This window comes from Sebastes fasciatus, chromosome 8 (assembly GCF_043250625.1).
Source record: "Sebastes fasciatus isolate fSebFas1 chromosome 8, fSebFas1.pri, whole genome shotgun sequence".
In the NCBI taxonomy this organism is placed as follows: Eukaryota; Metazoa; Chordata; class Actinopteri; order Perciformes; family Sebastidae; genus Sebastes; species Sebastes fasciatus.
This window is the reverse complement of record NC_133802.1, coordinates 11704383-11732117: the sequence shown is the minus strand read 5'-3', so window position 1 is coordinate 11732117 and position 27735 is coordinate 11704383. Positions and strand designations below refer to the sequence as shown.

Below are 27735 nucleotides of genomic sequence, written 5' to 3'. Positions count from 1 at the left end.
AAACGCGAATGGCCCTCTTTGTTCGTTCCGGGCTACTGTAGAAACATGTCGGCTGGCTCCGTGAAGAGGACCTGCTCCATATGGAGATATAAACGGCTCATGCTAAGGTAGAGGAAACAAGATTATTATTTTCAGGTGATTATACACAACATTAATATTATATTCAATTTGTGCAAACAGATCCCCCTAAATGCTACACACTGTTCCTTTAATCTGTTCAAAAACTGAACAACATTGTCTTTTTTTCCTGAAGTCATGACAAGAAATAGTCCAGTGCATAACCCCCCATAAAAGCACAACTTGTCAGTTTTTCAATTTTTTTTTGTAGCGATTAAACAAAGAGTGGTAACATGTTAATTAGTGAGTTTTAGAGGTTTTTGTTACCTCTGGACAGAGCCAGGCTAGCTGTTTCCCCCTGTTTCCAGTCCCTATGCTAAGCTAAGCTAACTGACTGCCGGCTGTAGCTTTGTATTTAATGTACAGATATAGAGAGTGGTATCGATCTTCTCATCTAACTCTCGGCAAGAAAGCCAAAAGGACGTATTTCACAAAATGTTGAATTATTCATGAAGAGTCTGTAAACCACATAAAGACCATAAAAACATCAGTGTTGTTACAATATGGAATGAATCCTCAATATGTCCTAATATTGACGGGGTGGTACAAGTAAATCATGTTAAACACCATCAATATATTTTGAGAATGACCGAGCAAAACTTGCCTGTGAAATGGCTAAATTATGTCTATTAGATTTATTTATTTATTTAAAAAGGATCCCCATTAGCTTATACCAATGGCACCAGCTAGTCTTCCTGGGGTCCGAAAGATGGAAGTGCATGGTACAAAATTTGTCTTTTATGAAGTGAAACCGGTGAAAAATTTCCATTTCAGCCGGGAGACGGTGGAAATAAAAAAATTTAAATTAGATTTCAGTCGGTGACTTGCCATCCATGTGTGATTCAGGCTCAATTCTATATCCAACAGCAACATTTTCCCCTCCGTCAAAATAAAAACTGGTGACGTCAGTCATCACACACAGTTTGTTCGCTGCCACCTTCAGTACATTCTCCACTCCTCTCTGTCTTTTATGTCACTCCCCACACTCCAGCTTTCCCTCTCCTTTTTGTATAAACTCTTTCGTATTCAGCACTCTTACTCACTCCCAATCTGTATTTGGAGAAACGTCTGTTTGGTGATGAGAAAGAGGGAAAAGCACATAATAACTTAATGTCTATTTGAGTTTCTATCATCATGTTGCCTTAGTTACAGCTGCTATATAGATTGGTGTCCATACGAGCCTGGTTACTGTTTAACCTCCCCACCCACATTTGCCCAGATTAGGAAAATCAATAAGATAACAGCAGCAACACCGGCCTTACCTTGCACCAACAACACCCTTTTCACACTACAGCAACCTGCGCCAAACTTCCACATTTTACACCTTATGGTAAGGGAGGAAAAAGTGGATTTTAAACACGTTTGAGAGGAAGCAGAGGACGAAATGGTCAATGTAAACACACAAGTCAGTTCAAGTATGGAACTTCCATTTGGTGAGTACACATTATTTTGTTTTATTATCAACCCGGTAGTTTCAGTGGAAAAGAGGTTGAGTGTGGCAGCTGTTTGCTTTTTCTTGCTTTTTCGGTTGTTTGTGCGGCAGCCGTTCGGCTCCAGAGCTCCGCTGGATCACAACAGATTCAGGGTGGAAATGTCATCGCCATTTGTTTCTGCCTTTTTCACACGGCTGTAATCCAGGAGGTGTGTCAGAGATATGGAGGTTGTTAAAAAAGGCCATGGGAGCTGGGCCTGATGGTGATGATGGTACAGAGGTTCTTTGAGATGTCAGAGCAGTTGGAGTACATGGAGTCTGAGGGGGTTTACAGGATGATTTGAAAGGATCTGAGCTTGATGTTGTTGGTACAGTTGACACAGGAAGGAGTTTGAGGAGCTGAATGAAGTCAGACATATTTTTATTCTGGACCTGAGGTGCTGAAAACATTCTCTTTGTTACTGTGAAAAGCCTGAAATATGAAACTTTGATGAAGCTTACATTTTGTTACGGTTCCAGTATATGATGCTGTAAAAACGCAAACACAGAAATCCCCATCACCCTCGCTTCACATCACTGCTACAGGCTACATACAGTACGTTCCCCCTGTGATGTCTGGTTTGAACTATATCTCATTGAAAGCAAAGGCCTCACTGTTCAGTACTGCCTCTCACAAACAGCTTCTATTGCAGCAGTTGGAGGTTTTGTTTTTACTCCTGTGGTCATTCATTGAATGATTTGCATGTCACAGTGGGATGAGGAGATGCAAATTTCACAAAGCTCCGGCCAAATGAGAAAAAAAGTGAAAAAAAATATTGATTAATGTGGCTAAACAGTTGGTTTGTCCCTGAATAGATGTTGCTGTATGTTCTATGTTATTCGGTGGAGCTAAAGATATTTGGAAGCCCTGAGAGTGATGGGTTTCTTTTTTAACCAGTTTGTGACACTGTTTTCTTCCTTCATCCAAACGTCCCCATGTGATCAGACAGTCACAATGATGTGCAGCTTGATCTCTGAAAGTTAAGTTAATATAATCAGAAAAAATGTTTGAGAATATAAATAACTGCAGCGCAAAATCTGTTGTTCTAGAAGCTTGGTGACATTGTGACTACTCACAAGGCTAGTTGGTAATCTACTGTAGCTGGCGAGCTAACTGCTAACCCATAAGCCAGCCGGGAACATGCTAGCATCAGTTGCAATGTGCACTGTGCTGTTTACTCCGCTCTTTACATTTTGTTCTTGGAAGTGCACATTATTGTATTCAGTAAAGACTAATTGAAGGATAATGAAAGTTTGCAGGCTACCAAGCTTGTTAGCTCGGTCGCTAACAGGACAATAAGTTCACACAGTTTATTTAAAAGATGTATTTGTGCCATTGACCCCCGTCATGTAACTGTCTCCTAACCATTCCTCTATTGTGGAGCAGCTTATACTCCAACAGAGGTGGTTAACTAAAATGGATGGTGCAGCACAGCTAAAGCTACGCCAGCCTCCTCAGTTTTGGACTGCAATGGACTCGTTTCCATTTTGTCAAAGGTCAGCACTGTCATGACAGTTTGCTGTTGGTGAAATGATGGTCAACGATGCAAATATGCATGTCAAAGTTGAACTCGACATACAAAATTTCTCCATTTTAAATGCCCTTTGAAGACCCTTTAAATAAATCATGTTTCAAGGCAAAACAATGAATTCAGTTTTTTAAAGACAAAAGGCTAAAAATAATTGTAATAAAAAAATAATCATTCATGTTTTTCTTTTAATTATGACAATAAATTCATACATAAAAAGAACATACATATAACAATGTGTATTGTATTTCAATTTGTTTTTATTAGGCACTTTAAATCTTCCATTCCACTGCCAGTAGTTACATTCACACATTCAACATAATGACAATGATTCATTGGTAAAAATACAGTCATCCAACATAACAATATCTTTATCAACAAGACATGAACCATGATCTGAAGATTTTGGTGTTAATCCTCGCGAGTAAAATAATGTACAGCTACTGAATATTTATTGCAGATTTTCAAATACCATCTGAAATCTGTATTTAGAGGACATGTCTGACGATATTCTTTGTTTTTCTTATTAATAACATATGGCAACAATGAATCAATCCTCCTTACAAGTATTGTTTTTGTATCTGAATCCATATATATAAAATTTATATATAATGTATTCCTTATCATTATTGTAATAGAACTGTGGACCTTCCTTTTTGTCCAAAAACTATTAAAAACACATCACTAAACAACACTGTTGTTCTTTCATTATGATGAACAAGGGCACTGTAGTTTATATTTTGACTTAACCTCATCCTGCTGCCGTCAATACTCACTAAAGCACCAATTGTGTATTAATCCGCCGCTGAAAATAGTCCCCAACAGAAACTCTATTTGCTCTTGTTTGTGTAACGTTTGCTAAAAACTACAATGCCCAGCTGTTTTAGGAAATAACTGAGCATTTTTCAAACATCAAAGTATATATAATATGCATGGCTTGGTTTTAAGGATTTATGTCTTCAGTAGGAACAAATGGGCTTGGGACTGTGTGCCAAATACAGGGTAGGGAAGCCAGAAAGTATTGATAGATGGACAAACATATTGTTGTTTTTGCTCTTGCATCCTTTAAACTAAAAAGGAGTCCAGACTAGAGAATGACTTGTATTTAAATGCATGTATCATACTGTATGGCGATTTTAAAACTAGTGACTATTAGTCACCTCTTTAGCCACCTCTTTCATCCATGTCTAGAAAAAAGTGTCATCTGAGTTGAACTGTTTTGAGTACAACATTTTCTGAAAGGATTTGTTTATCCGGTATACATGTTTGCTTAACAAATGTTCCAAAACCAGGACATTTATGTTACAAATGCATTCTTTGGCAGCCGCCTGCACTAAGCCTCTTTTTGGCCTAGATCGGGTTATAACATGCTTCTGTGTCCAAACAAACTGCAAATCACTGTTCAGTTTTTCTTCAAAACTGTGCTGACGATATGACTCTAGCAAGTATTACAAATTCAACATGCTCAAATTTCTATGTCATATCTACTGAAAGCGTTAAAATATCTTGTATTCGCAAGCAGATTTCAACTGCCATTTTAAACATGATGATGAAAGCCAAGTGTGTCAAAGATTTTGATTAATTGCTACAAAATCAGAGTTATGTCTGGTACCAAGACAGCCTTTTCAGACTCAACTAAGAGACAAGCTGACAAACCTTCCTCTTCCTACAACACACATAACTCGTGTCAGACATATGGGATTAATTGCCCAACTGTCACAACCTGGACAAACTCCCGAGCTCTGCTGTTGGCAGAATCACTAGGTGAATGTAAACATGACAGCAGCCGTTCAACAGCCTCTTAGTGGATATCTGTTTGCCTACAAAGCTGAATGACTTGACAGAGGGGCACAGAGAGGCTCCTTAATATACACCGTCTGAGTGACAGAGACAAAGTTATCCGTTCAAATTCATTTCAGGCATGTATTATAAATAATGTCTGTGGCATATACAGTATGTTGCATGCTGTGTGGGTCATGATGAAGATTTGTCAAGGGAAAACCCATAATACAATATGTGCTAATGTGCTAAAAATGGATGAATTGCATTTATTCAATGTTTGAATCTGAAAAGTTTGAGACGCTACGTTGGAGATAACTAGTTTATAAGTTGTTGATGAAGCAATCTGTCCACAAGGTACATTAGTAACAGTTCTGGAGCTTTCAATCATGTATATGATCATCCTCAGCAGATTTGGAGTTGCCCAGTTGTCATGGAAATGTTAAAATTTTCGTTTTTCTGAGCACTTGAAGCAGAGATTGTTTAGTCAACTGCTGTTTCCAAGATTTCAATCTAAAGTTTATATACTGTTGGGTAGGTCAGTCATTAATAATGCATCATATTTTAGAAGTTGATCGTATGTATTGTGTATAAAATATGTATGAGTACAAAGACGCACTCAGGTAAAATACAAGTACCTCAAATTGTACTTAAAGGGACTGTTTGTAACTTTTTAAGCGGATAAATGTACCAGGTCGGGACACATGCGCGCTCGCATATGCGCATTCGCGTGTGGCTGCTGCCTCTGCTCCTCTGCCTGCTCGCCTTCACTCAGACAGCGCGCGAGTTCTCGCTCAGCTCGCTCCACCTCTAGACGTGAACGCACGCTCACTACACACTGCAGAAGAGTTAGTTTAGCTCTGAGAATATCTAGTGAATGTACAGTGGACATTTGTGCAGAAATAAATGCTGCAGCTCCTCCAGACCAACAGAGGTTTTCCGTATCTTGTGAAGTGACGGAGCTCTGCAGAGTGACACGTTGTCGTCTCGTTACCGACCGGGTGCCGGTGTCTCCCTGTTCACTCCGGCTGCGGGCGGAGACGAAACGACAACTAGTTAACACAACTACCGAACCTGTAACGCCCTGATTTTTAATCAATTTTCAAAAATGTCTATGAGCTCTTAATGCAGTGAAAGTTTTATTACAGACACACTGAACTGCTGTAGTTTGAACTTCAACATGGAAATCATTCTTTGACCTAGCGTCATACAGCACCAGTTAAATTAATACTATATGAATCAGTTAATTAATTTGAACAGGTTACATCTTCTTAAATCTTCAGGAAGCATAGACGGATTATTATGACCATGGGTACTAATACGTTAATGGCCCTCACTACACATGCAACCACACAAACACACACACACACACTGGTGTACACCTACTCCCAGTGACCTGGGTGCACAAGAACCCTGCACACAACATGTATTAAGCTGCAATAATGTTTAATTGTGAATGATTCTCATTCAGTCTTGAACTTGCACCACTAATTTCTTTTTTTAGTGCTTTGACACTTGACATTAGTGCTTCATTTTCACTCAATAAGCAGCTACTTTACAAAACACCCATATAAGCATATACTTATATAACATTTGGGCCTTTCTGATGTAAATGGAGTGCTTTTACACATATTTCTACCCACTTTCAAAATGTTTAAGACCAAAGACCCCTTTAACTTCAGGGCCTTTGGCTGTTTTTTGATGATGCATCAAAAATAAAACACCATGTTATCATGAGTCCTCCCCGTAAACACAATTCCATTATAACCAGCCAAATTCATGAGATGTCAACAGATCAAATACTTATCAGCAGATATATTATACATTATATTATAGCCTACAATATTTCTTTTGCAGAGGTTTCTTTTTCTCAATGTGTATCATCTGGATTAACTGATTTTGAATGTTGACTCTATGACTGGTATGGCTTTGTTTCAACTTTCTCTGGTAATACTGTAATCTCTCTGTGTCATTGGCAGTCTGCTTTTGCTTTCTCTTTAGTCATCATGTTGTATAACATGAACTTGATCTCTGAAATAATTTATTATAAAATAAGATTAAAAAAAAATAGCCGTATACAAAGTATTAAGCTTGTGTTATAGAAAAGTGACGGTGTCCTGGCGAACAAATCACTCAGCTAATGAAGTGAAATTGAATCTGTACTGTAATAAAAATATGATCTAGATGTGCCTCTCCGGTGTTTATCAGAGGCAGGAAGCCCAATTAGCAGCCTGTTTGGAGGGTAGGTATTACACGCCGTTCGCTTGACACTATTAATCCTGGTGTTCAAGTCTCCAATCAAATCTCATTGTGACAGGCATTAGGGGGATTATCCCTGGGTGCTGTTGGCCCTTACAGACGGCGGTGGCCCCGGCAAACAGCACTATCCAGTAACAGTGGCCCTGCTTCTCCTCCCAGCCTGCCTCAGCCTGGCCGGGCCTGAGAGAGCCGCTGAGGCTCATGGGCCTTCGCTCAGCTGGCCGGCTCACTGTCAAGGCTCGGCCTTCAGAGGGATGTATGGTCAGGATGGAACGCTGCACTTCACCGAGACAGGTAAAGGCAACGGAAACAGAGAGAGCTTTGAGAGTCGGGCAGATTATTCCAGAATCGAGGGCGAACAACAAGCTGCTGTTTGCGCGTTAAAACCGTGGAGCTGTGGGAAGTAAAGCTGCTGGGAAATAACAGACCAAACGCAGTGCTGATGGGAAAATTAATACAATAGTGTTGTGTGTTTCTGGTTTACTGCTGCTTGAAATTTTCAAAAGAAATGTGTTGTAGAAGTGTTTCAAGAGAGGAAAGCTTTGAATGTTGACTGTTTACAAGAGCTGCTTCGTTGAGGAAAATATCTAATTAAAGTATATTAGGTTACAATATCTTGGCAACCCCAATTATTGAATTCTATGTGATGAATAATTTGGACGCAGGATGACTCAGTGATCCAACAGTTTGTGGATGAAACGTTCTAGTATGAGGCTGGTTAACTGGACAGTGAATTGATTGTGGGCTTTGTGTGCTATGTGTGTCCACATGATGGCAGTAGTAAGTAGTGATTTCATGTTGGCTGACTGGCAGTGGTACAAGGTAACTAAGTACGCTCAAGTTTAATTTTGAGGTACTTTACTTAGTGGTGGAAAGGAACAAAGTACATAATGTACTGGACTTGATTAAAATTGAACTTCATTTGAGCATTTCCATTTTATGCTACTTGAAAATTGTACTTTTTACTCCACTACATTTAGCTGACAGCTTTAGTTCTGACTTCTTTTCATTTCATATGCAACAAAACTTGTGATGAACTTATAAAATATGGTGCATTGTTATTAGGGCTGTCAATCGGTTAAAATATTTATTTGCGATAAATCGCATGATTGTCCATAGTTAATCGCAAATAAATCACACATTTTTTATCTGTTCAAAATGTACCTTAAAGGGAGAATGTCAAGTATTTAATACTTAACATGGGAGTGGGCAAATATACTTGCTTCATGCAAATGTATGTATATATTTATTATTGGAAATCAATTAACAACACAAAACAATGAAACATATTGTCCAGAAACCCTCACAGGTACTACAGTTAGCATAACAAATATGCTCAAATCATAACATGGCAAACGGAAGCCCAACAGGCAACAACAGCTGTCAGTGTGTCAGTGTGCTGACTTGACTATGACTTGCCCCAAACTGCATGTAATTAAAGTGTCAAAGTGGGGCATCATTGGGCAAAAATTCCATAATAACCTTTCAGCATATTGTAATTCAAGTGTTCTGAGAGAAATCTAGACTTCTGCACCTCCTCATGGCTCTGTTTCCAGGCTTTAAAAAATCTAGCCCGTGACGGGAGACTTTGACCAATCACAGGTCATTTCATTGAGAGAGCGTTCCTATTGGCTGTGCTCCGGTCATGTGACCGGTACTTGGCGTTCCTTCACCAGATTTCACAATGGCGCCGGCGTCACAAACTTTCTCATTTTACAGCTAAACAGTACACTACAAGATGATTCGGAAAACATTTGAGGCGAGAAATAGGCATTACAGTAACAAAATATCGATTCATATTTGATCAGCGCTGACTAGTTTGACCATTTGGTCGGAGTTTGCGAGTGATTGACAGCCGGCTCTCATAGACAGCAGATGGACAGCAGACATCAGATCAGTTTTTACTGCTTGTTTTGCTCCGGTATGTGAAATCTTGCAGATACCGTTATGAGCACCGGAGGACACAGAGGCACATGATTTTTTACAGGTTACCCTCATTCATGCACTACTGTCACGATACATCGACCGTTTTATAAAAATAACTTTTTTTAATAAAATTTGCTTCAATCTCGCCTACTTCAGCTTTAACATAAAGTGGGCATGTCTGTAAAGGGGAGACTCGTGGGTACCCATAGAACCCATTTTCATTTACGTATCTTGAGGTCAGAGGTCAAGGGACCCCTTTGAAAATGGCCAAGTTTTTAGCGTTATTTAGCCTCCTTGTCAAGCTAGTATGACATGGTTGGTACCAATGGATACCGTTTTCTACTTTCATATGATACCAGTATCTCCAGTCTAGCTTTAAAACTGAGCCCGCTACAACCTATAAATCGCAAGTTGCATTAATGCGTTAAAGAAATAAGTGCCGTTAAAAGAAAGTTGTGTTAACGCGTTATTATCGCGTTAACTTTGACAGCCATTATTGTTATAGACTGCAGACCCAACTGTTTATAATGTAGTTAAAATGAGCTACAACATTAAAATGCTCCTTACATTTATTTTAACATGAAGTTAACATAGAAATAATATTTTTTATTTTATTTTTTATTTAATATTTCAGTATTGCTACTTTTACTTAAGTAAATGGTCTGAATACACCACTGCAGAGGTCTGCAGCTGCAATTTAAATGCCCATCCACATTTTGCTGACATTTTGTACTTTTATAGTACTTTTCCTTGTAATAGAGTATTATTTCACTGTGGTGTTGCTTCTTGGTTTAAGAAAAAGGATTTGGATACTTCTTCCAGCACTATCGTTGTAAGGCCTGTGACATTGAAATAAAAAATGAGAGCGTGATCAGACGACAGAGGTGGTTTGTTCAAACAGAACGAGATCAGACGAGAGCAGCATGTGACGTCAAGCAGGTAGAAAGACGGCAGCGAATGAACATTGAGGAAAAATGAGGCGATGGAGTTTTTAAACTGTCCAACCAAAATTTAAAGAGGCGTCAGCGTTAACTGATGCAGTCAGCAGGCTGTTCATCAGACAAATAATGTGTTTGCATTCTTGAATTAAGAAAGAAAAATCACAAATAATTAGAAATATTTTGGACGGTATTAATCAGATTTTAATTTTGGATGAGGTCCTCTTTGATTTAGGCCACGTGTGGCGTGCGCTGACAGGACACTGTTGAAGTCCCAAATATTTAGTGCCTTGTTATTCAAACTGTGGAGGTTAAATGTCTATTGATTGTCTGCTGACTGAAGGACCTCATAGAGAATCAGAGAGATAAAAGTGCTCAGAGCAGAGCTGCTGACAGAGGGGATCGGGCCAGCAGTCAAAATGAATTCTCAGCAAAACAGAGTTAATGATTACAGAGCCTTATCACACACTGTGATTGATTTACGTCTTGCATGGCTCTTCGTGTTTATTGATGCAATTGTTTACTTATTTGGTGGCACAGAGGCTACTTGAGTTTTTCAGTCTGACGGGACGTGTAACAAGATGAAGCCTGTTTTTGTAGATGAAAGATTTTATCTTGAGAATATTGTCTTCAGCTTGAAACATTACACAGTGTATGTGTTGTTGAAGGGTTATTTTGGCCTTAAGAATAAATGTGACATGAAGAAATATTGTAAGTGTTGTGCATGAGAACTACAAAGTTCTCAAAAGTTAGTTTCTGAAAAGAAATGCACTGTAATTCATTGTTACTATAAGAACAGTTTAGACACAAAGACAGAGCACACTGTCAGAAATAATATAAAAAGCAACTAAAAAAATCGTAGTATTATATTATTTTTCGCCAACTGCATAACCCCCTCATTTATTCACCTATCACCCCGTAATATTATGAGATACTGAACAACTAAATAGGCACTAAGCGGTTTATCATTACCCCGAGACCAAATAGTCATCATGGGTGAGGATGATATGACAACTCTTCTGCTCTTTCAGAGAAAAGATCTGATTTCAACGTCTTTCCATTTTCAATTCATTTAAATCATCTTTATAAAACACAGATAAACATCCCCTTAAAAAATTCATGTTACAGGACATGGCTGAAAAGGAACCAAAAACATTTTACAGTACATTTGTATCTTTTTAATTAACATGGAAAGACCTCTTCAAAGATCTGTTTCGGTAACCTGATTACATCCATGATTAGATTTGTCATTTTAACACAACATCCTATGTACCTAACAGCACTACGGGGGATGAATTGGTTTTGGGTTTGTAGGCCTCTGAGGAGAGATTAACTTCACTGGAGGTATAAAGTGCTTTTAATTGACAGGGAAAATGATAAATAAGATACTTAGCTGAGCTGTACAAAAGAAGTTTCCACTACAAAAGCAGGAGAAAGGTATAACACAATTTGTCAGACTAAACACACTAACGTAACACTATTAGGAAATCATTTTTTATGAAAAGGTAATTAGATCTTCACAAAAAAAATCAATCGGTGGCATTAGAAGCAATAAAAGTAATTGACAATATTCCAGTGGCATAGAAAATATGATATTCCCGCGGTCAGCCACAGGGGCTTGCATAAGCTGTGTTATTTGCAGATAGTTATCTGTTGACAAGGTCTTTGCCATGACACTCTACTCACCTATCTCCTCCATCTACAGCAGGAGAGCAGAGCAGCAGCCTCAAATCTGCTGCAGCCAGCACATTGTCTCCTTCTGTTTTACTCTTATCAACATTAACACGCTCCTGGATGGTGCTTTACAAACACTCACATTTCCCCTGTGGTGCAGCTCTCTTAGAAAGAAACAAAATAAGTCCCCAGACAGTGTATATTCCACATCTTATTAACTCCTCCAGGCCACCATGATCGTCTTTTCCTCCCAGCTGCTGGTTCCTGTCATTTTTCATTTTTACTATGTTGCTTCCCTGCCGCCTGCCTTTGAGAACGGACTTGGGGAAATGAAATGTAGTCATTGAGGAGAAGGTACAAATAGGCAGTGGTTGCAAATGGAGTTTGGTCAGTGGTCGGAGATTCCTATTCAGAAGATAGACAGGACTTTGTTCACAAACTGGAGTTTGAAGTTTGAAAGGGGAGAATCACACAAGTGTTACATCAGGTCTCAGCGAGCCTTTGACTTTTAGCCTCGGGGCAAGAGTTTGGGTGACTGATTATAAGACAGCACCGTGTGGCCCATCACATTTCAACATGGCAGCCTCGTAACTGTATTTAGCAAGTATTTAACTATTCATTTTGTGCTCACAAACATTACTATAAGACAAAAATAATGAAACTATGATTTGATTTGATTTTGCCTTAAACAACATAACACACTTGTCCAAATATTCACCAAAACAAAAAAACACACATACACAAAAGAAGAAAACCCAAATAAAAGATATAGATTGAATCCAACACGGGACACGGACAAAAACATATAGACTATAATCAAATTTAATAATTTTGCATAACACTAAAAGTTAATACAACTTAGTTCCATCTTGTGATATGCAGATATACAGTAATAGTTGTCTGTATTATTTACTATGCAAATAGTAATTTTTTACTAAAACACTAAGTATATTAGCCCACCTGTCCTATTTTCATTTTCTTTACGTGTTTTAACCGTTAAGTAGGCCTATCTCACATCATCTTGTAAAGCTGTTCTAAATTTTGACCTCCACACATTGAAAGTATTTAGTTCCAACCACATGCTGCTAATTAGCCTACTTAACCCTATTAGCAATGTTTAACTTCTTTAATGATTTAGAATGTCCTATATTTAAATAAGATGTTTGTAATAAAAATGTATCATCATCTTATTTTGTACAATCTGTTGTTGCAGAAAGATCATGTTAGGCTAATACAAAACTAAAGTCATGCTAGTAGGGTATAGGCACAGTGGCACTCTGAGCTAAATGCTACATGCTGATGTTTAGCAGGTTTAATGTATACCATGTTCATCATCTCGGTTTAGCATGTTAACATGCAAAAATGTGCTAATTAGCATTGAAGAAAGCACAACTGAGGTTGATGAGAATGTTATTACTTTTGCAGACTTGATGATGGCGCTAGAATGAGAAGTTAAGAGATCACCAAAGTTGGTATAGGCTACAATTCATCCTGATAGGAACACGAATGTCTGTACGAAATGTTATGGTAATCCATCCAATAGTTGTGGAGAGATTTCACTCAATACTGAGAGTTAGATGAGAAGATTGATAGCACTATCATGACTTATGGTTGCCTAAATATGAAGCTACAGTCAGCAGCTATTTAGCTTAGCTTAGCACTGGATCTTTCACTTTGGTTTTTGTTTAGATTAAACAAACAAGATATAATTAGTGAGTTTTAGACGTGTTGGTAGGGGCATTTATGTTAACTTCTGGATGAGCCAGGCTAGATTTTTCCTCCAGTTTCCAGTCTTTATGCAAAGCTAAACGGCTGTGGGGCGGCTGTGGCTCAGAGGGTAGAGCAGGTTGTCCACCAATCGGAAGGTCGGTGGTTCGATCCCCGGCTGCTCCAGGTCACATGTCGCTGTGTCCTTGAGCAAGACACTTAACCCCAAATTGCTCCCGAAGGCATAGCCATCGGTGTGTGAATGAGTATTTAGATTACATTCTGATGGGCAAAGTTGGCATCTTAGCAGCCTCTGCCATCAGTGTATGAATGGGTGAATACTGACATGTAGTGTAAAGCGCTTTGAGTGGTCGGAAGACTAGAAAAACGCTATATAAGTCCAGGTCCATTTACCATTTAAACTAGTCTGCTGCTGGCTGCAGCTTCATATTTACCATACAGGTACCTGATAGTGGTATCAATCTTCTCATCTAACTCTCGTTGTAAAATGTTGAGCTATCCCTTTAATGGTAGTTGAAAGAAATTTTTTATTTATGACTATTAGACCATCAAAAATTTACATTGCATGTCATCTTTAGTCACACTGGCTACACAGGTCTAGGATTGCAAGGTTGGCCTGTTGGTCGGTCTGCCACTTTAGTCCAGATTGAAATATCTCAACAACTATTGGATGGATTGCCATGAAAGTTTGGACATTCATGGTTCCCACACAATGAATCCTAGTGACTTTGGGGATCCCAGGACTTTTGCTCTAGTGCCACCATAAGGTTGACAATTGTGGTTTTGAGTGAAATGACTCCACAGTAGGCTCATGGATGTATAAAGAGAACTGGACACAGCGTTGGAGGCGGGCTCCCACGTTCATTCCTATGAGAGTTGCTCAGTGGCGCATGAAGCCAAAATGGCTTGACTGCCGAGTGATAAAGTACCCAGATGATCTGGCGATCTTCCGCATCCATTGGGCCCATAGAGCAGGCGCAGTAGCGTTTCCTTTAATTCCGCCTCCCAGCCCTCAGTCCAGCCTCTGTCTGGGTCTCATTCACATGAACGGAGGGAGGAAAATAACTCTGGATTCAGCTATTAGTGCATTTTAGGACCTAATGATTTAAATAAGGGCTATTAGAGTGTTCAGACTAGGAAGAGGACTTTCCTCAAAAAAATCCGCTGAGTTACAGACGTCTCTTTCCCAATGTAAGTCTATGGAAAAAAGTTTTTTTGGGCCCAATGGCATCCCGTGGCGGACATGGAAGTTGTAGTACCACCGTTTGGCCACTACGAAAATTTGCTTCAAAGCCCGGTGCTATTCCTGGGGGCTTGAGTAGGCTTCATATTTAGCATATGAATATGAGAGTGATATCAGTCTACTCATCTAACTCTCGGCAAGAAAGGGAATAAAAGTATTCCTCAAAGTGTCAAGCTTTGCCTTTAGGATTATTAATTATTTAGACAGGCATTAGAATTATGAAGATATTTTTCCGGATAGCAGCGGGCGCTGAAAGTTTGGTCTTCAGCTTAATTTAACAGTCTATGGTTTTACATTATGAATACGGTGACCACTTTAGAATTTGTCAGGAGAATAAACCGCGGCTATAACTTTATTCTGTTCATAGGTCTTCGCGTTTTATAGCCTCCTGCACGTGTCAATCCAGCCTGTGTGCTTTGGGAATGTAGGTACAGTATAATAAGACAAACCCCCCACCTCAAAATGCAGATAAGTTATGGGGAGAATTTCGAGCTAACCTGCCCTCTATCTAACACATCAGAACAGTTTGCCAGTTCATGATTAAGAAAGCTGTAACCGTGCAGATTATACTTTATAGTCCTGTATATACGACTGTTCCTTGAGGAGTTCACAGAAATTTAAGATGGGAGCAGCGATAAAAGCACTTTAATGACGGGGTAGATAAGATTTGCTCTGAGTGACTCATTCATAGCTCCACACTGATTCCCCATCCTCACCCCCTCCCCCCCTGCTTTGAAATAATCAGCACACTTCTTGAGCAAATATGGGCATTGCAGACGAGCAGCACGGATCGAACATGAGAAAATGTTGTAATGGATGACCTCTGTACACACAAGTGAAACAACATGCTCCAATTGAGCTGCACAGTTTGATGCAGAAGAGTAATCATCTGAGAGCGTTGTAGTAAAGAAGCTGCTAATAATTTTTTGAACACAAATCATTGAACCTGATTGAGTTAATCAGGTTGTTAATGATCTTCATATCAGTGCATCTAAATCTACGACAGACTGAAAAGAACAGTTTCTGTAGGTTTAATCACAGGTTGATCACTTCCATTTTCATTTCTGATTGGATTACTTTAAGAGGGTTTTTTTGTCAGTTTAATCATTGAACAGATCATCTCAGCATCATGCACAGGAGCCTCTGGGAATGTTATGGTGTTTGCCTGCTGGAAGAAAAATAATTTTATGAGCTCCCAGTATAGTTTGAGTGTATAGTTAACAAGTTCACCTACATGGGTTTTTACTGCTTCTGAGGTCCAGCTCGAACTCGGGATCGTTGACCTACTGCTATGTACTGGCACTTTCTCTTCAAATACAAGACTACTGTTTGCTGTGTGACATGTCGGAGGTGGACACTTTGCACAAGCAGATCATTTATTTTTTTGAGAACAATCAGATTCAGCATTCAGGAGTGTGTTACAAAAGTCACATGTGAAAGAAAATCACCCAAAAAACTGAAAGCATGTGTGCTTTTTGACCAATTTCATATGCAAGATATTATTTTAGCATTTCATTTTCACTTAAAAAAGTCACACATTTTACTGCAGATTGGACAAATTCATATAGTAGATGAATGGGTAACATGTTGCTTTAATTTCCTCTATTTAGCATTAAAAGCAGTGTATAAACACTTGATAAATTGTTTATAATCTATTCTTATGTAGATGTAACCAGATATAAGTACATTTTAAGTGTTTATAAATGTATTTGTGAACGGTTATAACTCCTCCTGTGAAGCATCCATAACTGGGGTATTAACAGTTAGTGAATGATTGATATCACAGTATAACATAGCTGTAATGACATCTAATGATTTATGATTATATGATTTACAAACCATTCACAGGTGGCTTTATACATGTACTCAAGTTCATTAGTTTGATCAAAAATGTCTAATTTAAGGTCCACTTACTGGATTTTGTCCGGAGATTTCACCTACATCGCTTGGCCTTCACAAGCAGATTGAGTTTTTATAAATATTGAAAGGATTTAGACCCAAAAGAACCATAGCCTATGAATTCATTGAACATTTTTTTACTACTGTATGCCTTGTATTAAACCTGGACCTACTGGTCTCTAATATGTTCAAACATCTGTAAATAGTCTGTCGCCATTTATACACATGAGCTGCTGCTAAACCGTAACTCTATTAGCAATATTTAGCCATTTAATAATTTCAAATAATAGCTAGCTATAATAGCTATTATAGCATTTATAATAGCATTTATAAGCAGTATGAATACTTAATATGTTGTTTGTAGCCCATTATAATGTGGTTGCAAGCAGAAATACGAACATTTAAGCGTTTATTACATACGTCATAGTACATACTCATATAAAATATTATTAAAACTAATTATTACAACTTATATTGCCAATAATTCATTAACTGTTTACAAACCAAGTATGCTTCATGAGAGTTGTAATAGTTGATAAATACATTAATTAAAACATAAAATGTCCTTATGTCTGTTTAAAACAACATTATAGTGCGTCATTGTGTAATTATATGCCATATATTATGTTTATATATTGTGTACACTAAATCAGGGCTGTTATAATAAAGTGTCACTGGTGAGAAGTATTTTAAATTTGATTGGCAATACATGTGGGAATATTTATTCCACGTCGGAAATCTAAATCACGGCCATTTACATTTTATATACAATTTAAACCAATAAGTACATGCATAATTACATATTTTCTTTAAACTCAGGAACTTTTAACCTTCTGTTCAGTGAAATCTTTAAAGAGTGTTTTTAAAATTAGTTTTATAACGTAATACATCAGCGGCTCCCAATTTGATGCTATTTAACAGTATTTCATAAATATATTGGTGTCACTAACTTTTTTTCCACATAAGACATAATGATCCTCGAAATGTCAATGTTTAGGCTCTTTATGTTGTTTTTTTTACAATATTGCATCCATACTCATTTATCTGTTATATGTTTATCTATAAATTCTGCAGCCTGCCTATCATATCTAGTAGTTTGTTACTTATTGTGACAATAAATATACTAAAGATCAGCCTCACGCCAGTTTGTGACCCTAGCTGTGTGTTTATTTTCCTCCATTCCCTCATTATTAGTTTTGTAAAATGCATTTTAAATATGCAGCTGCCTTTCCAACAACAAGGGTTGAGCTTTTGGATCAGCCAGCCTCTGCACTTTGCATTTTCACAAACAATGAAGTCTTTTACATAAAGGCATCACTTTGCTTTAGCAAGAGTTATTTCCCCTCTTAATTATGCTGGAATTAACTCAGATTTACCAACAACGTATTACACATGGAAGAAGGTCTGAATATGACGGACTGATATGATCTGACTGTGTTTCCTGAGGTTGAAACAGTATTCACAAGTAGAAATATTCAAGTTAAAGTTCTGCTTGGTTTTCAATGGGTGTATGTTTGTATGTTATTTGTGAGCCCCTAACCTAAGAAAATAATTAATAAAACTTAAAAATAAGTGATCTAGAATCTTTGAATTCAACTTAAAGTACATAAGTATTATCAACAAAATGTACTTATGTATTATTGATGCATTAACAGTATTTTAATGTGACAGTTGGCCAAAGTGGCGCTAACGTTAAACTACTTTATATATTGTCGGGTAGTTTCATCTATAATAATGTATCATATAGGTATGAATGATCGTATGTGTTGTTAGTAAAATCTTGACTTTGCAAAGTAACTGTTGGACAGTCACAGATCTGATTTAATGTCTTGATCATGTGTATTGCTCCTGATCAGTCTTTTAATATTAAGTATCTGTCAACCAAATCCAATCCAATATTTGTTCATTTTTTTAAGTGCATACAGTATATTACAGCTGCACAGCATACTGAGGCTACAGTAACATTTCATTAAAGTACAGTAAAATTAGTAAAGCAACTTATGTCAGTTTTATAGCAGAAGATCTAACCAGTATCTCAGGCTTTCTTTCATAGTTTCCTGTAATATTTTGTATAGTGTTTTGTATAATATCTGTGCAGAGGAGCATCAGTGTGGATCTGCTGTGGCAGACTCTTCATCTCTGGTGTGAACTAAATACTGAAAGGACAAACATTTTGTCTGTCTGGGTGTCTTATGGAGGAGACTTTGGGGTTTGGCTATCAGATAAATGTAGTGGAGTAAAAAGCACAATGTTTCCCTCTGAAATGTAGTAGAGTGGAAGTATAAAGTGGCATAAAATGAAAATACTCAAGTACAACTACCTTCAAAATTGTACTTCAGTGAAGTCACTTATCACCTTGGTCTCGGTTGCTTTATAAGGTAATGTGGCTGCTGTAAATTTGTGTGCATGTGATAACAGCATGCTACAGAAAGTGCTGGCTGTAAAAAAAAGTGCTGGATTGAAGTGGCGGAGGAGTGATTTGGCAAAGGATTGACCTGACGTAGCTCTCATGAAGGAATTGTTTATCCATTACTGACAAGAGAACCAAGGAGAGATGTCAGATATCTAAGTTGTGCTATCTCTTCCCCACCACAAAAAAAACAAAAAAAAACTACGATTCACCATTGAAGCAGCTAGTTAACCATCAACCAGAGAGACACTCCACCTCTCCTCTGGTTAGTAGCACGAGGGAAGGAGTAGAAGTCGCTGCTGTCAGTCACTGGTCTCCTCTCTGACACCAGTGGGTCCCCATCACACTCAACTGGGCCAGGGAGCTACCTTGTTACTGGGCGGAGCTAGGCTAAAGGGGGGGTTAGTGGAGGTGTGTGGGGGTGTGAGAAGGGAAGGAGGAGGAGGAGGAGGAGGAGGGTGGGGGGGGGCACATTAGCTTCTTGGACAAGTCTTTCTGTCCCACTGTCAGGTAGTTGAGAATTTGTTTGTCCAAAGCACTGGCAGACATGGACATGGCAGACTACAGCGAGGCTCTGGACCCAGCCTATACCACGCTGGAGTTCGAAAACATGCAAGTGCTCCCATTGGGCACAGGTGAGTCCCATTATATGCAACTCTGGCGTTGAACTTTGAAACTTTTACTGATTTAAAACTTTGGTCAGGAGAGGACGGAGGGAGTTCTGGCATGGAGTGATAAAAAGGGGTCATTTGTCCATTTGCTCGCAGAGGGATGATCCTTTACAGGGGTCTTCTTTTATCACCTCTGGGCACGATAGTAAAACACTGAGAGACTTTGATTTACGAGACTCCGCTCTATTCTCAATGCAGGGTTGAAGTGATTTGAACCTGTTTCAGCTTGTGGATCAACGTGGTGTCACATTGACATTCATCCTCTGATGAAGCAGTAGTTTGAGTATCATGAATATCATGCATCTCCTGTTACAAACGGTCTGTTCCCACAGAGTCTAAAAGTGAAGAAAACAGGTTCACAATGACACCAACTTATTTATGTATGCAGTGTCCCATGACGTCTGGCTGGGATCCTGATTCTAAAATTCCCAACGAGACTCAAAAAAGGAAGGGAACATTACTTACCACTCAACTTTTTCATCACTTACATGTTTCTACTCTATTACATATAAACGTATAACAGTGTCTCATGAGTCATCTTTAATCTATAGCGTGACATGGCTCTGTGATTGATTGACCCAGTCTGGTGACTGAAACGAAAAATGTCTCCTGTGATTGCCTTTTTCAGAGACAATCAATCTGACATCAATTATGCTCTGTTGACTCTGTCTGAGCTACTCAGGTTCTCATGAAGGCTGGTTTTGATCAGCCGTCAATGGAGCTGATCACTGCATTCACTCTGGGCCGTTCACACCTTCTTAAATCAAACCAACTTGTCGAGTAGAAGCAGCCTCTAAACTTGTGCTCAAATGTATTTCTTAAGCTTCTATAAAAACACTCTTCCACTGGTTTCATGTCTAAAACTGATACTGACCTGGTGAGACATTTATTCTCTCTTTCTCTCAGACTCCTCGCCGGCTGAGAGCACCAACATGAACGCCACCGGCCACCTGGGGGCAGGCAGCCTGTGTGCCATATGTGGAGACAGAGCCACCGGCAAACACTACGGGGCGTCCAGCTGTGACGGCTGCAAGGGCTTCTTCAGACGAAGCGTCCGCAAAAACCACATGTACTCGTGCAGGTGAGGACAGTTCTGCCACTGAAGTCTCTGCTACTGTCGATCTGCACACGTAGCCCTGCCAGTGGAGCCGGTTACCAACTGATGTTTGTGAGAGTGAAAGAGAGACAAAGGAAAACTTGTTGTTTGTCTCAGTAAATTGGCTATAAATACTGCCAAAAAGAGCCCAGTGGCTTCTTGGACTGCAACGAATCTACAGATAATTTTCTTGATTTTTATTAATGAGAAATGCCTGTTATAATTCCCCAGAGGTCAAGTTGATATTCTTAGGAGTCATATTTTGTCCGACCAACAGTCTAAAATCCAAATATATTCAGTTTACTATGATGAAAAGCTTTAAATCCTTACATTGGAGAGGCTGGATACCGCTATTTTTTGGGGCTTTTTTTTCTTAAAATAACGTCTAAAACGATTCTTCGATTATCAAAACGGTTGCCAATTAATTTCCTGTCAATCATTAAATCGACCAATCGTTGCAGCTCTAATTGCTTCACCCACTCGAGTTTCATTTTTGATTCTACGACAGAACAAACCAACTTAATCCACTCATTTTCCAGGTTCAACAGACAATGCATCGTGGACAAAGACAAGCGAAATCAATGCAGATACTGCAGACTGAAGAAATGCTTCAGAGCCGGCATGAAGAAAGAAGGTAGGAGCTTTTTTAAAATATTTTCAACTCAATATATATGTGTTTTTGTAAAAACAAACAAGAGAATTTCCCATTTATTCAGCAAATCCCTGCCAGAGTGTGAGCTGTCCCCACTGATTTCACGTGTTGCAATACCCACGAGAGTAGCGCTTTGTTAATGTTCACTCGGTGCAGCGCTGAAGTCTCTAACCAGCTTATGCTGAGCAAACATTTCCGGGCAATAATAGCCATATACTGATAAACATGACAGCCTTGGAAGACTCATTTTTCTTTTAAATGACTCTGCGTTCAACAAAGAAATGGAGAAAATTAAACATCTTTCATTGTTTTCCTGCATGAAAATGGCACATTTTTCTCAGAATATATATATAATAGCTGCAGCAGACAGTGACGATACCATAAATCTGTGTGTGTGTGTGTGTGTGTGCATGTTTGTTTTTAGCTGTGCAGAATGAAAGAGACAGAATCAGCACCAGGAGATCCAGCTATGAAGACAGCAGTTTACCGTCCATCAATGCGCTCATCCAGGCAGACGTACTGTCAAGACAGGTAAGACCTGCTAAATCATGTTGTGGGAATTGCATCTAGCTGTGATCAATCAGCTGTAAAGTGTCATTAAATGATTCCACTGCATCTAGATCACCTCCCCTGCTCCTATTCTGAACGGTGACATACGGACCAAGAAGATCGCTGCCATCACAGACGTGTGTGAGTCCATGAAACAGCAGCTGTTGGTCCTGGTGGAGTGGGCCAAGTACATCCCAGCTTTCTGTGACCTGCCCTTGGATGACCAGGTAAGACTCATACGTAGACACAGTGTACATAGTTGTATAGACACTCTGGTCACTCATCAACCAGTCGGCTCAAAACCATAGCGTGGGCTGCAGGAGCCCACGGGAATAGCCTCAGAGGATACGTTCTTCCTAAATACATAAAAAAATAGTTAAAAAAGGAGATGCATTTGAAAAAAACGATTTTTTAAAAAAAAACTTTTAACCTCAAACTCTTCAACCAGAGTGGTTAATGTATTTTAATCCCGAGTTAGAATATGATGAGCTGGTTTTAAAGTTATATCCCTCCTCGAAAAAAAAGTGCTGAATCATTAACAGTGTGATCACCAGGCCTTGGTAACTGATTTGCTGATGTTATATCAGTGAGGGAGCCAGTGTCTTCCTCCAGAGTTTTTCGCTCTTCAGTGAGACTTTTTTAGAAAAGGATAGAACTCTAAAATATTCTCAATTGATTAAAATATTTAATCGCAATTTATCGCAAAATAATCACACATTTTTGTATCTGTTCAAAATGTACCTTAAAGGGAGATTTTTCAAGTATTTAATACTCTTATCAACATGGGAGCGGGCAAATGTGCTTGCTTTATGCAAACATATGTATATATTTACTATGGGAAATCAAATAACAATACAAAACAATGACAAATATAGTCCAGAAACCCTCACAGGTACTGTATTTAGCATATAAATATGCTCAAATCATGACATGGCAAACTGCAGCCCAACAGGCAACAACAGCTGTCAGTGTGTCAGTGTGCTGACTTGACTATGACTTGCCCCAAACTGCATCTGATTATCATAAAGTGGGCATGTCTGTAAAGGGGAGACTCGTGGGTACCCATAGAACCCATTTTCATTCACATATATTGAGGTCAAAGGTCAAGTGACCCCTTTGAAAATGGCCATGACAGTTTTTCCTCGCCAAAATTTTGTGCAAGTTTGGAGTGTTATTTAGCCCGATATGGTTGGTACAAATGGATTCCTTAGGTTTTCTAGTTTCATATGATGGCGTTAAAACAAATTTGCGTTATTATTGCGTTAACTTTGACAGCCCTATCTTTGAACATGTAGAAGATTGCAGACTTTTCTATCACACAGCTAATAAGTCAATAAATTCGCTTTGTTTCAGGTGGCGTTGCTGCGAGCTCACGCTGGAGAACACCTCTTGCTCGGCGCTGCAAAGAGGTCCATGCTTTACAAAGACATCCTCTTATTAGGTAAAACTGACACACGAAGGAGTGTTTTACCACACTCTTATTGCCCAAATGTGTTACAAAAAGTCTCCTCATGCACTAAAACTAAAATGTGATGCTCCTGCAGGAAATGACCACATCATTCCCAGAAACTGCCCGGAGTTGGAGGTGGGTCGGGTGGCGGTGAGAATCCTGGATGAGCTGGTGCTTCCCTTCCAGGAGCTCCAGATAGACGACAATGAATACGCCTGCTTGAAAGCCATAGTTTTCTTTGACCCAGGTACTGACTAATCTTTTGGATTGTGTTGTGCTACGTTTCAAGCCAATAACATCAGTGAGAAGTATTCTAGCAGACGCCGTACACAGACGAAAAGTTACAACTCATTATCACACTTCTCTTTGTAAACACCCCCTGCCTTTATTTGCCCACAGATGCTAAAGGTCTGAGTGACCCTGGAAAGATCAAGCGGATGCGATACCAAGTCCAGGTCAGCCTGGAGGACTACATCAACGACAGGCAGTACGACTCCCGGGGCCGCTTCGGGGAGCTGCTGCTGCTGCTGCCGACGCTACAGAGCATCACCTGGCAGATGATCGAGCAGATCCAGTTTGTCAAACTCTTTGGCATGGCCAAGATCGACAACCTGCTGCAAGAAATGCTTCTCGGAGGTGAGATCATTTGTATACAACCACGACCGCTGATCTTAAAAGCTTTGGGTCAGTATGCAGAATCCACGTGTATTAACAAAATAGACAATAGAGACGAGCGTGGCATTCTTTGTGCGGTCAGATATGCTGTAGAAATTAAGACTGTATTTTGCGTGTCTTTCAGGTTCTGCCAATGAGGCTCCACACGCTCCTCACTCTCTGCACCCTCACCTGGTTCAGGAGCACCTCAGCAGCAATGTTATAGTGACCAGCAACATCCCAACGGCGATCCATAACGGTCAAATCTGTAAGTACAAAACATAAATGTGAAGTACAACTGTTGTGGCATCTAAGATGAATACTCTGTATTCATCTTAAAGCTGCAGTCGGTAGAATTGGAGTAAATATGATGAAAAAAAGTTATTTTTATAAAACGGTCACTGTATCCTGACAGTAGTGCATGAGACAGGTAATCTGAAAGAAATCATGTGCCTCTGTGTCCTCCGGTGCTCCTAATGGCATCTGCAAGATTTCACAGACCGGAGGAAAACAACCAATCAGAGCCGAGCTGGAGCCTTGCAGTCTCTGAGCAGCTGTCAATCACTCACAAACTCTGATCAAATGGTCCAACTAGGCAGCACTGATCAAATATGAATCAATATTCTGTTACTGTAATGCCTATTTCTTGCCTCAAATGTTTTCAGAAACATGTTGTTGTGTACTGTTTAGCTGTAAAATGAGAAAGTTTGTGACCTGGCAGCCATGTTAAGATAAGTTGTGGAAATACCAAGCACCGCCCACCAGCCGGAGCACACTTTCTCATTTTACATCTAAACAGTACAGTACAAGATGATTCTGACAACATTTGAGGTGAGAAATAGGTATTACAGTGACAGAATATTAATTCACATTTGATCAGCGCTGCCTATGTTGACCGTTTGATCGGAGTTCGCGATGGACTGACAGCTGCCTCCGTTGAATGAACAGCCAATAGGAACGCTCTCTCTCTGAAATGACCTGTGATTGGCCAAAGTCTCCCGTCACGGGGCTAGATTTTTTTAAAGCCTGAAAACAGAGCCATGAGGATGAGTGTAGTTATCTCTACAAACACTTGAATTACAATATGCTGAAAGGTTATTATGGCCCAATGATGCCAAAAATATTCTCCCTACTGTAGCTTTAAACATTGAGTTTTTTTTCATTGACATACAGTAGAAGAACTGCAATATTTGTTGACCATCCAAGTTTGATCAGAAAGATTAATCTAAGTGAATTGAAATCATTAACAGAGACGGTCAAACCTCCCTCACCCAGCTCCATGTGCAGCCTAGTCAGGTAGCTGGAAGGACAAACAGGCTTGGCAGAATAATCCTCTAAATTCTTTATGGCAACTAATCTGGCTTATTTCGTCAAAGAGAACGTCTGTTATTCTTTCTAAACATGTTTAATGCTCTGAGAAATTTCACAAAAGTGCTTATTCCTCATCCGAAAACTGTTTTTGCCCCCAAGACATGTTATACCACAGAATGGTAAATATACACCACGCTTATGTTTCTCCCTCTAAACTCACTCCTGTTCCTTTTGTGTTCTACTTTTCAGCCACTCCTGAAACTCCGATCCCGTCTCCGCCTACTGCCTCCAGCTCAGAACACTATATACTGGCTCAGGGGGTCATAGCCACCGTGCCCAAGCAGCCCACCTCCATCCCTCAGCCTATTATTACAAAGCAAGAGGCCATCTAACAATCCTCTGAACCCTGATTCCTTCAGCTTTTTTACGGTGTTAAACCAGGGTCTTTATATGTTAAGTTTATACATAATCAGCATTGAAGCTGTCAACTTGACTGAAATAATAAATATATAGAATATAATTGCAAAGTTGTCCCTTGCAGATTGCTGTTTTTCTTCAGGGATGTATTTGTTGCAGCTTTGGTTGAGCTCCACAGCTCAGCGAAAGCTAGACAAAAACTATAAGCATCAAAACTGTCCTCTCATTCTGTACTTCTGTAAGATCGAGGCGTAGGAAGACGTACATTGTTGTATATATGTAGTTTATTATTGGGTAACATCACTTCCTTTAGCATGACCTCAGTGTGTGCAGTAAGGCTCATGTTAGACATGGTGGCGTGATCATGTCAGTATTTTATGAATGTTACAACAGGCCTTGCATTGTCGCGTATTTCTATTTAGTGTTGCACAGTATTTTATTTTATGTTCATTAGTGATAAAATTGTGTCAACTTTCAGTCAGGAACTTTATCAAAGCTAAAGGAAATCACTTGAACAAGTCCAGCTTTTAAACATTCTGTGACAAGACTATATATGGTTTGTTTTATGTACTGGAAAATACATATTTACAAAAGTCAAATTGATTCTTGGTACAAATAGTGAACTCTGTGGTGCCACTTTATAAAAGTCACAGGCAGACACACCGAGGAAGTTTCCCAATAATATGTTGTATTGGTTTTTAAAAACAATATATATTATATTTTTTGTTTAGTACTTTGTCATGGTTTAACTGATGGAATAAATTGTGCCTTGTAACCTGTACTGCCTTACAAAAACAGGCAATGTTTCGCCTTACAATGTGAAGATGAATTAATAAATCTCAAGATCTATTTTTACATCGCATTTTCTGCAGACCATATTTTTTATTATCTATGATTTTCTGAGGAATTAATGGGATTACTCATTCTCTGACAACATGATAAAGAAATCGGACATGTTGGAGAGTCTCTGGAGGGAAAACACAGGGGTCCAACGTGGCAGGGCTGCTTGTTCACTGATGCAACATGTTGCTTCAGACTGATAAAGTGCCATAAAATCATTATAGATAGCATTGATTCAAGAGAGGGAGAGAGAGGGTGGACACTTCAAGGATCTATTTCTATATTCCAGTTGAATAAATACATAGCTAATATAAATGTGCTGCATTTAGACTCACTCGACTATAGATTGACATGAGTCATGACAGAGGTTTGGCTTAGAAAACAAGTGGAAGCTTCAGACATGGAAGTCATCCTCAAAGATATCCAAGTAAATTACTTTTTTTCTTACCAAAACACCAAAAAAGTACATAAATATAAATACATTAGTTAGTATTATTTTTAAAAATGAATTTTGAATTTTGAAGTAGAAAACATACCTGATATATCTTGAGACATGTAGCCTATAGTGACATGGATGCAGGTTGAGCAATGTGAAGACAAACTCTGCCATCTACTGTATTCAAGTGTAATTGATACATGCAATCTGCCCACAATTATATATATATATATGCCTCATCAACCCTGTGTACATATAGTTAACATTAGTTTAACCTAACTATATAATATATATATATTTTTTTTAAATGATAAAGATATGTAGATCTACAGGAAATACAACTCCACGCAGTATGCACCAACTACTGTAGCCTACTATAAAAATAAATAGTCTATTTTTATTTTAATGCCATCATGTGCTGTCGTTAAAATGGACCTAATGCTTTAAACTAACTTTAAACTAGTATTCAATAGTGCATGAAGAAGCATGACATGCAACATGTGAGGTTCATGTGCACTGAAGGCCGTGTGAAAAGCAACTACGAAAGGGTCGTAGAATGTAAATGTTTGTTTTAGCAAGTAAAATCTTGCCACGTCAGTGAGTCATTTGTTAAAATTACGTTTTTGAAAGTGTTTAAAGTATAAAAACGTGAGACTCACGAAACACCCACGGAAAACTATTTTTTA

At 38.9% G+C, this 27735-nt stretch overlaps 1 protein-coding gene across 2 annotated transcripts; it reads left to right on the top strand.

Annotated features, from left to right (window-relative positions):
• Nucleotides 1-1437: 1437 nt before the first annotated feature.
• On the top strand, nt 1438-26628 carry hnf4a (hepatocyte nuclear factor 4, alpha). 2 transcript variants are annotated; one of them, XM_074643344.1, is made up of 10 exons: nt 1438-1550; nt 20551-20725; nt 21280-21374; nt 21817-21923; nt 22013-22168; nt 23295-23382; nt 23486-23638; nt 23791-24027; nt 24191-24313; nt 25606-26628. In XM_074643344.1, the coding sequence occupies exons 1-10, from the start codon at nt 1502-1504 to the stop codon at nt 25746-25748; spliced, it is 1326 nt and encodes a 441-aa protein (XP_074499445.1). In that variant the 5' UTR covers nt 1438-1501; the 3' UTR covers nt 25749-26628. The 2 variants fall into 2 exon arrangements, with proteins under 2 accessions (XP_074499445.1, XP_074499444.1); XM_074643343.1 differs by lacking the exon at nt 1438-1550 and adding an exon at nt 19435-19608.
• Nucleotides 26629-27735: the final 1107 nt, after the last annotated feature.